General features: G+C 36.5%; 1 protein-coding gene across 9 annotated transcripts in view; it reads left to right on the top strand.

Annotated features, from left to right (window-relative positions):
* The window catches only part of ARHGAP32 (Rho GTPase activating protein 32), a 291,519-nt gene that overhangs the window by 194,257 nt on the left and 82,826 nt on the right, over window positions 1-14,436 (top strand). For all 9 annotated transcript variants that reach the window (XM_072822689.1, XM_072822691.1, XM_072822687.1 and 6 more), the window contains 4 exons: window positions 2,963-3,100; window positions 4,975-5,067; window positions 6,126-6,248; window positions 8,039-8,116. In XM_072822689.1, the coding sequence (XP_072678790.1) occupies window positions 2,963-3,100; window positions 4,975-5,067; window positions 6,126-6,248; window positions 8,039-8,116 (432 nt within the window). The remainder of the gene's footprint in view (window positions 1-2,962; window positions 3,101-4,974; window positions 5,068-6,125; window positions 6,249-8,038; window positions 8,117-14,436) is intronic.

Raw genomic sequence — 14,436 nt, 5'->3', positions numbered from 1 at the left:
CAGGATTCACAATTAGGACATTCTGATCCTAGAGTCAAGTTCTTAGCTGTTTCTTTATTTTAAGAGGTAAATCTGTATATTTTCAGGATCTATGCAGGTTATGTAAATGAAGTAAGTGACTTGGTGTGGTAATTACTTGGACAAATTAGACTTTACTGTGCTGTACCTAAAGTATTCACATACATTTTTTAAAAACACTTTAGGCCAGGGGCACCTGGGTGGCTCAGTGGTTGAGCATCTGTCTTTGGCTCAGGTCATGATCCCGGGGTCCTGACATCGAGGACCCTGCAAGGAGCCTGCTTCTCCCTCTGCCTATGTCTCTACCTCTCTCTGTGTGTCTCTCATGAATAAATAAATAAATAAATCTTAAAAAAAAAAACACTTTAGGCCAAACCCAAATTAGAAGATAGGATAAATTTTAAAATACTATGATGATGGCGATAAAACTTTCTTGTCCAGATGACAATTAAATAATTTTATTTGACACGTATTTTAATTTCTGTTCTCTTACATACTTACCTGAGATTTTAAGTAAATTACTTAATTTGTGATTAGATCCATAGAGAAGGAAATAACATCTTGTTACTTGTTTTGGACAATGCACTGTGTACATCCATATATAGTAAAAGTATAAAATGCATTTATGCATGATAGCAATGCACATCAACTCCTGTCCTCACCTTTAGAAGAGGAACAAAAAAGAATGGGGCTTTGTATCTATAGTAATTGGGTCTTTATAAAAACATCTAGAGCTTTGAAACAAAAAAGTCAACATCTGTTTAATCTCTGTGATAGAGACATCAGTGTGTGATAAATTATTTTGTGTACTTTTCTGATATTTGAAGTGTTCCATAATTTGAAAAATTTGTGTATGAAAGAAAATAATTGCAACTATATGCTAAGTAAGTTTTTGGTTTTTTTCCCCTGCCTTTGTTGTTCATTTTTATTTTTGCCATCCAAAGGAACAAGTATTTAACCCACTGTGGTTTAGGAAATCTGTGGATTTGAAGGCAGTGGTAGAACTGAGAAAACAGAGCCTACTTCAGCAAAGAGTAAAGGAATGACTTTCCATAGCAGAAGAAACAGCACTTAAAGATCAGGGTGGCAAGAAAGGGAACAAACTCTCATAAACTGAATAAATGCAAGTGATTGAGCATAACTGGAAACAAAACGCATGGAGGAGTAATGACTGAGATCAGTGTATAAATTTGGGCAGAGCCTAAATGATGAAAGCCATGATATGTGCAAATATGTTTGGACTTCATCCTGTGGATCAGTGGCTCCCAGTTGAGGCTGATCATCAGAATTAACTGGATTCCATTTCAGACATTTCAGCCTCATGGAACTAGTATTTCTTAGAATAGTGACCAGGAGGACACTGTTCTTTAAAAGTCTCTTCCAGGGATCCCTGGGTGGTGCAGCGGTTTAGCGCCTGCCTTTGGCCCAGGGCGCGATCCTGGAGACCCGGGATCAAATCCCACGTCGGGCTCCTGTGTATGGAGCCTGCTTCTCCCTCTGCCTATGTCTCTGCCTCTCTCTTTCTCTCTCTCTCTCTGTGACTATCATAAATAAATAAAAATTAAAAAGAAAACATTAAAAAAAATAAAAGTCTCTTCCACATGTATTGTCTTACTTCATTCTAAAAACCTTCTCAGACAGGGAGTTGGTATTGTTCTCCATCTATATAATATAATTACTGTCCAGAGTAGGATTATACAAGTTTATTATGTTAGTTTTAGCATACCTGTGTTTAGAACTCAGCACGTCTTTCTCCTAGGAAGTGATACCTTCTGTTTCTGCCCCATTTGGCTACACTAAAAATGTTTCTTCAGTTCTGAGATGGATGCTCTGAAGGCTTTTTCCTGCAGTCCTTGCGGATTTTTTAATGAAATGAAAGCCTCTGTAAATAATTAGGTTAAATTGCAAAGCTAAATGGTGTGCAGTTGGGGACCTGCTCATCAGTGCTGACCATGGGAGCTTTTGAAGGATTTTTGATAGTGTGACCTGATAAGCTTTGTATTTTGTACTGGTGGGGATGGGATCAGGGGAGATCAGAGGTGAGGAGCAATAGCAGTTTTCCAATTAAGAAAGGATGTTCATCCTTACTAAAGCTTGAGTTATATATAGGAAGAGATAGAGTCAAAAGAAAACTAGAGGTAGAATGTAATAAATATGCTCTGTGAGTGGGATTTTCATTTTTGATGAGCTTGTGAGATTAGGCAAGGAAAGGGAGAAAGCCTGAGATTGCTGAGAGGGATAATGAGTTCTAGATAATATATGCATATTGAATGTGTATTGATGAGGACTTTGGTGGTTTTGATTTTATTGTCTTAATCATAGAAAATAGAAAATGTAAAAAAAAAAAAAAGAAAATAGAAAATGTGATAACTATCAATAGCTTGGTTTTATTTTTCCTTTAATTTTTGCTAATATCCAAAATTCTTTTATTCTTTCTGTGGGTTTAAGGTCACATGCTTTCTTACTATCTAGCAATTATTGTTCCCAAAGAGAACAATGGACTTTAACCAGCAGTAGAAGGAGGGTCAGTGGAGAGTTTTATTTTGTTTTCCATTATTGACCTTTTAATGTACTATAATTCACTAGGATGTTTTGGAGTTTCAACTATTTACCTGGGCACCTGGGTGGCTCAGTCAGTTGAGCACCTGAGTCTTTTGGCTCAAGTCATGATCTCAGGAGTTGTGGGGTAGAGCCTGGCATCAGGCTCCCTGCTCAGCAGGGGGTCCACTTGAAGGTCTCTCCCTCTGTCCCTGCCCCCCAGCTCATATGCTCTTTCTCTCTCTCTTTCAAATAAATAAATAAATCTTTAACTATTTACCTCTTTACTATCAAGTTGATAGAACTTTTCATTAGAAAATATCATGAATATAATATTGTAGAATAAGGCCTAATTCATAAGCATTTTCTAATACAAATTATAAGTGTCTTTTTTCCTTACCCCTAGGGCAAAAGTTGGATTGTTAAAAGAAGTTATGAAGACTTTCGGGTACTTGATAAACATCTTCATTTATGTATTTATGACCGACGATTTTCCCAACTCTCAGAGCTTCCCCGTTCTGATGTCCTGAAGGACAGTCCAGAGGTAAGCATTTAGTACTTGGCAGCAGTAATCACTGTATATAAATTAGCAGATAGTTTTGTCTGTATACTAAATAAAAGCTTATATTGAACACTCAGGATGATTCCTGGAATTATTTATTTCGTAACTGAAAAATTAGTAATGCTATGTAGAATGTTTAGAATTAAAATAGGTTTAGTGTGTAATTTTATTAAAAAATTAATAGCTTATACACGCTATGTATATGAACAGACCATTCTTCAAAGAGAATATAAAATAATGGAAAAATGTTGACCTCACTAATAATTAGAGAAAGGCATAGTTTATGATGGCATTCCATGTCTGTGCCCTTACCTTCACTCCTGCCAAATTTCTAGTAAAAATAGAAAAGATTTCCAAAAAACTTAAATGGGAAGAGATTCTTTATAACATCAGAAAATAAAAACCATCAAAATTGTGAAGAATCTTTGAAAGAAAGATGGAGTAAGATTTATGGGGGTGCACAAATACAGCATAAAAAAACATGTACAAGAGAATTGAAGAAGACAGGTAAACTAGAAATCTTGATCGTAAAAGTTAAATAAGTAAGATAACTGAAAAGAGCAAACAGGGCTTTCAGAAGCATGATTACTATCCTCAGGGAGGAAGTGAGGCATTCAGAGCAGAGTTTTATAAAAAAAAAAAAATCAGAGATTTTAGAAATGAACAGGTACTTATTTAAATTAATTTTAGTCATAGCAAACCTGAATCGTTGGACTGTGTGCAAAATGGACATGGATGAAAATAACAATAGTGAACTGGGAGAGCAACCTTTATAAGACCATAGCCCCAGAATGGAGAAAAGGATGAAAAGTTGTGAGAGAACAGTTGAGAATCATGGAGAATAGATCCTGAAGTTCCTACTTCCCTCTCTTAGGAGTTCTAGCAGGATACAGTAGATGGAAGTAACTAAAAGTTAATAGAAGAAAGTCCCTAAAACTAAGAAAAGGCATTTTTCAGATCAGATGGGCCCAGTAAGTGCTAAGTATGATGACTGAAAAGACACACATCTGGAAACAGTATAGTGAAATTTCAAAATGCCAACACAGAGAGAAAACCCAAAAAGCTTTCAGAGAGCAAAAAACATACTTTCTTAAAAGAACAAGAATCATACTGGTTCTCCTCAGCAGCCACAATGGATGTTTGAAAGACTGCAGATACATTTCAGGTCCTGAGTGGAAGCCATTTAAAATCTCTAATTAATTCCAAGGCAATTAAGTAGTAGGACAAAGTAGAGACCTCCTCAGTCATGCAAGAACTGACACGGCAGCAGGGTCTCAGGAATGTCTTAAAACCACAGATTCTTTTGTATCATAGGAAACCTCTAAGTTCATCTCTGTTTCCCATCTCTACCTACTTGTCACATTTTCCCTTCTCAGGTTGTCTCAGGACATGGCCACTGCAGAATGATCCCAAGTTTTTAATCTCTTTTTTTAACACAGCTGGCAGAATGAGTTGAAATTTTGTATCATAATTCCTAATTCCTGCAGTAACTCTTGTTAGGCCAGCTAATGTTCAGTCACATTTCTGGACCAAGCCACATTTGTCTCTGCTATAATTATCTTTTTGTATTTTCAGCATAAGAATACAGATGGCAGTAGGGATAGAAGCTATACAGTGGTATGACCCCTTATGATTAGAAGCTAGCAGTTAAGGTTCTTCACAAGACAGGAGATTTCTATATAAGTGCTTGTGGTTTCACTTTATAGAAGTCTCAACCTTCTGTGAAGAATCTCATAGAACTATTAAAATGCCTAAAAAATCTGCAGATTTTTCTCCCAGTAACAACCAGTTTATACCAGTTACTTAGAGTGCTGTATCGACTTTGAGTTACCACTGAATCTTCTTTTTCTCTTTAGTCTGTTACTCAGATGCTTATGGCTTACCTATCCCGCCTTTCAGCTATTGCTGGCAACAAGATCAATTGTGGACCTGCCCTTACTTGGATGGAGGTATTATCTAATTGACCTTTTATCAGAATTTATTTTTAAACTGTCTACTTAAAAAATTTAACTTTAATTAAAGTTGTATAGCTATCGAGTTTCAGGTATCAAAGAAATGGAGTTTATTCTCATTTTTTTGAAGGATAGATAATGTGATACATTAAGGTTTTTTAATATTTTATTTATTTATTCATGAGAGAGAGAGAGAGAGATAGGGGCAGAGACACAGGCAGAGGGAGAAGCAGGCTCCATGCAGGGAGCCTGATGTGGGACTCAATCCCGGGTCTCCAGGATCATGCCCTGGGCTGAAGGCAGCGCTAAACCGCTGAGCCACCCAGGCTGCCCCATTAAGGTTTTTTTTAACCCAAATCTATCCTTCTTTGAGAATCCAGTAAACTAATTTAAATATATCTTGTGAATTGCAATGGCACTTCTTATATTGGTGTTTAATGTATTAATGTGTACATTTAGCAAGGTATATAAATATATGTATAAATATACATGTAATTTACTTGGTAATTGAAAATATTTTTCATTTTTTTATGAACAAGAGAAAATTCACCTTTTAAAGAGTCCAATTTAAGATTAAGTATTGAATATTATCATATCCAGAAAATATGTTAGATATTTCTTCTTAATTTGCACATGTAAAGTTATATTATTCTCTTCTTCCAGTGGAAATTGAGAAGATAAGATGGAGAATAGAAAGAATATGGAACTTAGAGCCAGGCCTACTTACATTGAGATATTGGCTCTTCCAATATTGGTTGTGTGATCTTGGACAAATTATTTAATTTCTCATAGATTACATAATCTCTTTTAGCTTTAGCATCTTCATCTTTAAATGATGATAATGATGATAAGTACCTTTTAGAGTTATGAGGATTAAATCATATTCTTTGCACAGCAAAATGACTGACATACCTTAAATAATAAATAGTAGTTGTGTTTTTAAGATTCTTTGGGTTATGGTTTCTCTAAATAAAATTGAATCTCTTTCATAGATAGAGAAATTTTTGCAAGTCCCATATCTTTAACCATCTCATAGTTGATTTTCTTTGTTATAGATTGATAATAAGGGAAATCATCTTCTAGTTCATGAGGAATCATCCATTAACACTCCTGCTGTTGGTGCTGCCCACGTTATCAAGAGGTATACTGCTCGGGCCCCTGACGAACTGACTTTAGAGGTAAATAACTAAAGACTCTGTGTGTCAACTCAGGCCCTTTTGCCATACAGCCTGGAATGCCATCTGTTTGTATTTAAGAACCATACTCATCCTTGAAAATTTGGCTTATGTCTCCCCCGTTTCTTCTAGGAAGTCATCCTTGATCTTCTCCCTACTTCATGCAAATGCATATCCCCAAATAGCCTGGATTGGCATTTCTTTTTTCTTTCTTTTTTTTTTTTTTTAATTTTTTAAAATTTATTTATGATAGTCACAGAGAGAGAGAGAGGCGCAGAGACACAGGCAGAGGGGGAAGCAGGCTCCATGCACCGGGAGCCCGATGTGGGATTCGATCCTGGGTCTCCAGGATCACGCCCTAGGCCAAAGGCAGGCGCCAAACCGCTGCGCCACCCAGGGATCCCTCTTTTTTCTTTCTTAATTACTTTATTTCTTTCTCTCTTTCTCTTTCTTTCTTTCCTTCCTTTCCTTCCTTTCCTTCCTTTCCTTTCTTTCTTATTTTATATTTAAGTAATCTCTACGCCTGCTTTGGGGTTCAAACCCACAATCCTGAGATTGAGTCACATGCTCTACTGACTGAGCCAGATAGGCACCCCTCTATCTGACATTTCACTTATTACACTCAATTATAATTGCTCTCCTATTTATCTCCATGATCTTCTTGAAAGCCAAGTCTCAGTCTTTTGTCTTTGTGTTTTTAGTACCTAAAAATGATACCCAAGGATACTTTCTTCTCATTGTTTATTTATAGATTGAGTTAAAGAACAGATGAAAAGTGAAATGAACATTTCTTGCTATCAGATGCAAAGGAGGGGAATTAAAAATGCTAACAGTTATTCGGCTTAACAAAAAACAATATAAATTTTTAGGTTTTTTTTTTTTTTAATTTTAGGTTCTATACACAAAGGAATGTATGTCTTAAAAGATGCTGTGTCTGTTAGCAAATGTGGCTTTGTGAAGATGACTCTTTCATGGCCTGAAAAATTAGTTGTTAATATACAAAGAAAAATTCTAAAAGCAACATGTATACCATGAAGTACTTGACTACGTTTTATCTCAGAACTCATCACTTATTTTGGTTGAAGAGTGAAACTTCTGTTAAGTATATTGTTAAAAACTATTATTATGATTTTTATATTTGTGATTTTTGTAAAGGTTTGTATAAACTCACTAGTTTGTTTTTTTAGAGTGAAGAAAGTAAGATCTTTGGTGGAAATGTTATATTGTACCATCTATTGAAAAAGGTGTAGTTGCCATAAAATTTTAAACTTACTAAGAATAACCAAGTAATTATTGACATTGCATGCCTTTGTTAAATGATTAAAGAAAATATATCAAGTGCTCAGCATAGTACGTGGCACTTGATAAGCACGCACTAAATGTGTATTAATAAACATTGTGGTTGTTCCAAATATGAGTATTTTAACCTGCCCCTCATAAGTGGGTCTGATCACTTTTAGTAACAGTAACAATATTTTAACAGAAGTAGTGATGATGGTATGATGCTTGGCATTCAAAAATCGTATGCTATATATTTGGCTTTCTGAAGTTACTGCACATATGTTAGTTGGATCCCAGTCTTTATGCTGCTTAACTCTTTTTAGACCTCTTCTTTACAAATGGTTAAGATTATTAAATTTTTTACTGAAAAAAGTGTCAAGTTTTTCTAGAAAATTAGCCAGAGAATAAGGATTCTACTTCAACTTTTTGTTCTAGCTCAGATTTAAATTCTAGGCATAACAGTTGGTTTAAAATTTGACTAAAAATATTTCACTTAAAATTTTTTCTTGTAGGTGGGAGACATCGTTTCTGTTATTGACATGCCCCCAAAAGTGTTAAGTACGTGGTGGAGAGGCAAGCATGGATTTCAGGTAGGCAACAAAGAACTAGGTGTGAAGAAGTTAAAAAAAATTGTTTATTCTTCAGTAATATTTCTCTTTACAGCATGTACTGGCAGTGGACTTTGTCAGGAGAAGTAGAAAAATATATATGATATTAAACTTGGATTTCCTTTTCTCTAGTTACTCTTGTAGTTGTTTTATCTCCTTCATCTTTTTAAAATGGTGATATAACCAAAGTATGAACAGAATCATAGACCTGATGACCACTTTTAGATTATCAGGTCTGTGACTCTGCCTTGCTTTTGGTATTGGTTTTAAATCATGATTCATATGTATTTTCTAGTTTCTAGAATTAAGTCCATTTGATCAATATTTTTCCTTACAAATGTAACTGTTAATTTGAACAATATGTTAATTCAGACCAACAGCAGCATCTGAAGCAGTCTCATTTCTTTTTTATATATATGCCTAAATCATTTGAGAACTGATTCTGACAGCTTTAGATTGAGTAATATCCATTTCCATGGGATTTACATGTTTTCTTTAATATGTCAGAACTATCCTTAGAGGGGCATCTGAAAATACCTTAAAATTGCATCTTTAGTATTTAACCTATGGATTTATTGTGGTCTTTTTATAAGTGTCCTAAAATGCTACATAAATAAAATGTGCATGCAATATAGCTAGAAATGTTGTATACATTTCTTGAGCTTTAACTACATATTAAATAGAAATCACTATTAGGTTTTTATAAAATGTGTCTTATTAAACAATAATCATACTGTTTAAAGCAGTATAGCATGGTGGTTAAGAGCACAGGCTTTGGTGCCAGATTTCCTGGGTGTTGTGCTGTGTTACCTTGAACATGTTAATTTTACTTCTCTATGCCTCAGTTTTCCTCATTTGTAAAATGGGGATTGTAGGACTCTTCATTGTTTCATAAGATTATGGTAAAGATTAAATGTGTGAGGATAAAATATGTAAAGTACATAGAATAGGCCTGATGCATATTTTCCACTCAAAAAATGTTGATTTTTAAGTTTAAATGATTCTGTGTGTTTTTTTTTAATGAATTTAACTTTATCTACCCTTTTGTCTATTTTAAAAGCATTTGTAGCATTTGTAGGTGATTAAGACCAGTAAATCATATCCATATTATACTACAAATTTTCTTATTTGGGTGATTGGGGTCTTTCATATGTGCTCTTCTTTCTTAATTGCTATGCATAATTGGTACTTTTGATTAAATATAAAGCTAAATAGAAGAGTAGGATTATCTTTTCTCCTATTAAGGGGTCACTTCTCCATGTTCATAAACTTTAGAGCCGGGAAGATAATAAAAAAATAAATTTGGCTTTCAGATGGCAGTTACGTTTCTTGATATTTCTGCCTTATAATCTTAGACAAGTCATCTGCTTTCTTTGTACTTTAGTTTCTTCTTAATTGGAGAGTTCCACTTAACAATCTCTCACAGGCCTTCTCAACATTTTCCTTCTATTGTAAAAATGGTAGCAGGTGTTCCCTTCTTTCATACGACAAATATTTATTGAGAGCTAACTCTCTGCTAGGTATAGATTTATCCTCCTCTTTTATTTAGAGTCACACAACTTAGTTTCTTGCCTAAACAGACTATTTTTTTAAAAAAATTAATATATAAATTAACAATTGTTAAAAATTAGCTTATTGCCAAAACAAATTATTTAAAATAAAAACAGATTTTTAAGTTTAAAGGATCTATTTGTAATTGATAAAGGTTTTTTACATAGCATTGCTATGTTTTTCATTCTAATTGGTTTTAGAAGGACAATCATTTCCGTTGAAAGCATGTTGGAAAATATGGATTTGAGGCGTTGATTGTGTTGGGGGGGGTGTCACCCATAAAACTAGGAGCTGTCTTTAAATGTCACTGTCAAAACTTCATTTATAAAAGGAATCTAGTACTTTAAGGAAATAATCCACACAATTCATTCTTCCTTGATGTTCCTAAACACTTGTCCATTTGTAAGATTGCCTCATGGTTTATTGCAGGGGGAGGTGTGAGTGAGAAAGTTTGTATGAGGGACGCCTGGGTGGCTCAGCAGTTGGGTGCCTGCCATTGGCTCAGGGTGTGATCCCAGGATCTGGGATTGAGTCCCACATCAGGCTCCCTGTGAAGAGCCTGCTTCTCCCTCTGCCTATGTCTCTGCCTCTCTTTCTCTCAGTCTGTGTCTCTCATGAATAAATAAATCTTAAAAAAAATCTTAATAAAAAAAGTTTGTATGGAGCATCTGTTATGTGCCAAGTATTGCTGGGCACTTTATATACAATGTTTTCTTTAATCTTCACAAAACTATTAACACCCTTTTTTTGGAGGGAAGATAGTTTGAAAGGGTTAATAAACAACCAAGATGCCAAATCAGTAAGTGATGTAGTAAGGAACTCAAATTTATGTCTGCTCAGTCACTCAGTCATTGCCCAAGGAGCACCAAGCATGATTTCTGCATTTACCCTCATATTATGAACTTTATCCTCAGTTTTCTACCCTATAGAAAGGAACATCTTCCCTTTTCAGCCAGCAGGGAATGCTGTAAAAGTTAACCAACAAAGCATGATTAACTAATAAACCATACAGGTTTACTGGTGGAAACATTGCTGTTACCATGTGTTATGTTTTTATGTAATGATTAATATATTGTAGCTGGGGGAAAACTCCTCTTCATGCTATTTGTGATGTTCTCTACCTGTGTTCGGTATTTTTAATTGGTGAGCATATGCCCTTCCTTACTTTGTTGAGAGAGGAAGATAATTAAAATTTATTCCATATATATGATAATTACAGATGAGATCCCTGATTTTTAATATGAAATAACTAGAATAATGGCTTAGTCCACTGGTTTTCATATATATATACATATATATATATTAATTTAGATTCAGTTAACCAGGATATAGTACATTATTAGTTCCCACATACTTTTTTTAAAAATGTTTGTTTATTTATTTATTTATTTATTTATTTATTTATTTATTTATTTATGATAGTCACAGAGAGAGAGAGAGAGAGGCAGAGACACAGGCAGAGGGAGAAGCAGGCTCCATGCACCGGGAGCCCGATGTGGGATTCGATCCCGGGTCTCCAGGATCGCGCCCTGGGCCAAAGGCAGGCACTAAACCGCTGCGCCACCCAAGGATCCCCCCACATACTTTTTTAACTCTGAATTGTTAATCAGACAGAAACTTACATACAACCTCAGTGTGAGAAAAGGCAACAGTGGAATTGCCCTGGTTAGTTGAGTCAGGCACCCTGGGTGTTAAACCCTGTGGAGTATGTTTGATTGACCTTCCTTGGGCATCCTGCAGCATCTCAGAGGAGCCTCAGTAGAGCTGTGTACAAACATCACCACTGGAAAACCACTTGTTTAGGTTACCAGTATACCTTAGTTTATGTAGTGGATGTATTACATCTCAGACTATTTTATAATTTTAATTTTTAAAAGCCAGTTCACATTCTAAAAATGTTAGAGAAACTTGGTTTTTATAAGAACATTTTAAAAAAGATTTTATTTGTTTTAGAGAGAGAGTGTGAGCAGAGGGAGGAGCAGAGGGAGAGGGACAAGCCAGTTCCATGCCAAGTGCAGAGCCTGATGTAGGGGCTGGATCTCACTACCTTGAGATCATGATCTGAGACAAAAATCCAGAGTCAGACACTGGACTGACTCAGCCACCCAGGCGTCCCCATAAGAACATTTTTTGTGTGACTTTTTTTAGAAGGATAATATTCAGATTTTAAAATTTCTCTATGTAAATTATGTCTGAATTCTTAGAATTTCATATATTATGGTATAGATGAGTGATACTAGTTCAGAATGCAAATAATCACAAATATTACTTAGGTGAGTTTTTTTTCCTACTGAGTATTGCTATTCGGAAGGTTCATCTCTTCCTTCTTTTTTATATTAGGTGCTGTATTAGTTGACTGGGTCTGCTATAGCAAAATACTGTAGACTGGGTGACTCGAATAATAGGGATTTATTTTGTCAGGCATTCTGGAGGCTGAAGTCCAAGATCAAGGTGTTGTTAGAGTTGGTTTATTCTGAGGTCTCTCTGCCCAGCTTACCTTCTCACTGTGACTTCACATGCTCTTTCCTCTTGTGTGCACATATCCCCAGTATCTCTGCCCGTGTCCTAATCATCCCTTCTTATAAGGACATCTGTCAGATTAGCATAGGCACACTCATATGACCTCACTGAATCTTAATTACCTCTTTAAAGACACTGTCTCCAAATACAGTCACATTCTCAGATACTGGGGGTTAGGGCTTCAACATATGAATTTGGGGGCGGGGGATATAGAATTCAGCCCATCATAGGTGCCAACCAGCCCTTTAGGGCTGGTTGGAAGGCCCTTCAGGGACCCTCTCACACAGACTTGATAAGGAGCAGGGACCTAACTGAGCCAGCGGTCCTCTAGGCTCCTAGCAGGCACAGCTTAGAGGCATTGGCCATAACTGCTGAGAGTTTGAGGGCTTTGGGAGGAAGGAGCCCTGGAAATGGCTGTTCCATGGGTGCTCTGCCCCTCAGCTCCCATCCTCAAGTAGCAAGGAGGCTGGGCAGCATCTGACGGAGCCCCTCTCATTCTCACAGGTTGGTATCGGGTAACTTACTGCATTCATGGAAGAAGGTCCTCTTGACTCTGAGCACCATGCCCATGGCAGAACAAGGAAAGCAAGTAGTCCTTAGTGTTCTCCTCCAGACCTCTTAGATGCATGGTAGATTCAGAGCCCAGCCAGATTCCCTGAGTTCTAGGAAGGTTTCCTGGAGGAGGTGACTTTGGAATGCAGTCTTATACATTTCTTCTAAGGACAGGATGTCCAGATGACCAGGACACACAAGTTAGACATGAAACAGCCTGTAGCTAACTCAACTGATCTGAACATACAGATGGACTTTGTGAACTGTGCTTTGTCATTGGACCATGAGGGAGGACATACCAGGGCAGGAAACCTGTGCTAATAATGTAGGGGTGGGCTTGACTTTGAGGTAGCTTCCAGTAGTTTTTCCTGGGGATCAAGACCATTTAGAGCTGATGGTTTTCAGGAGACAGAGTGAAGAGGAGCAAGGATGTGGGTCACTGCTTCCCAGTATGGAAGCCAGCTCTGGTGTATATCATACTCTAAGCACTGCTGGAGAGCTTTTTGGAAACGTGATCTTCAGTATGCAGACCATGTGCATCTCCACTTGCAGGTCTGCTTAACTTGATGTGTTTATGATTGGTGTTACACGGACTCCACTTTTTCTTTTCTTAGAGTGGTATGTGTTTGTGGTCTCCTTTCTGGCTCACTCTCAAGGCAGGACAAGGTGGAGGCGTTAGTGTGCCTTTCCTTTGTATTGCTGTGAACTCATGCTGTGCAGTTGCTGGGTTATCACTTTATTTTATTATTATTTAAGAAAATAATTAATAGACCTTAATTTTTAGTACAAATTTACAGAATAATTGAGCAGATAGTATACAGAGTTTCGTATAATCCCCCATCCCCCAACGGATATATATATAGTTTCTCCAATTATTACATCTTGCTTTATAAATTCATTGTGTAAAATTGCCAATATGGTGATTTTTATTGGCCACCAGCTGATTTGCAGAGATTATAGACAGAACAGAGTAAGTACTGTTTCTAGAAGAGTTGCCTGATGATCTGATGCTCCTCAGATCTTGGCCAAAATCACATGGATACAGAATATATGTATATATATATGTATATATATATGTATATATGTGTGTGTGTATATATATATATATATATATAATACAGAATGTCAGTTTACATCCTGCCCCACAACGATTGCAATAGTTTTGGGGATTGCTGTTTTGTTATAAATAAACCAAATTTCATACACTATCATTAACTATAGCTCATTGTTTACATTAAGATTCAGTCTTTGTGATATATAGTTCTGTGGGTTTTTTTAAAATTATTTATTTATTCATGAGAGACAGAGAGAGAGAGAGAGAGAGAGAGAGAGAGAGGCAGAGACACAGGCAGAGGGAGAAGCAGGCTCCTCACAGGGAGCCCGATGTGGGATTCGATCCTGGGTCTCCAGGATCACGCCCTGGGCTGAAGGGAGACACTCCACTGCTGAGCCACCCAGATGTCCCCTGTGGGTTTTAATAAAGGCATAATGATATGTATCAACCATTACAGCTTCATACAGAGTAGTTTTGCTGCCCTAACCCCTGTGCTCTACCTTTTCATCCTTCTCTCCCCATAACCCCTGATAACTACTAATCATTTACAGTCTCCATAGTTTTGCCTTTTCCAAAACATCATGTAGTTGGAGTCATATAGTATGTAGCCTTTCCAGTTTGGCTT

This window comes from Canis lupus, chromosome 3, assembly GCF_048164855.1.
Source record: "Canis lupus baileyi chromosome 3, mCanLup2.hap1, whole genome shotgun sequence".
NCBI lineage: Eukaryota > Metazoa > Chordata > Mammalia > Carnivora > Canidae > Canis > Canis lupus.
This window is presented reverse-complemented; position numbering and strand designations above follow the sequence as displayed.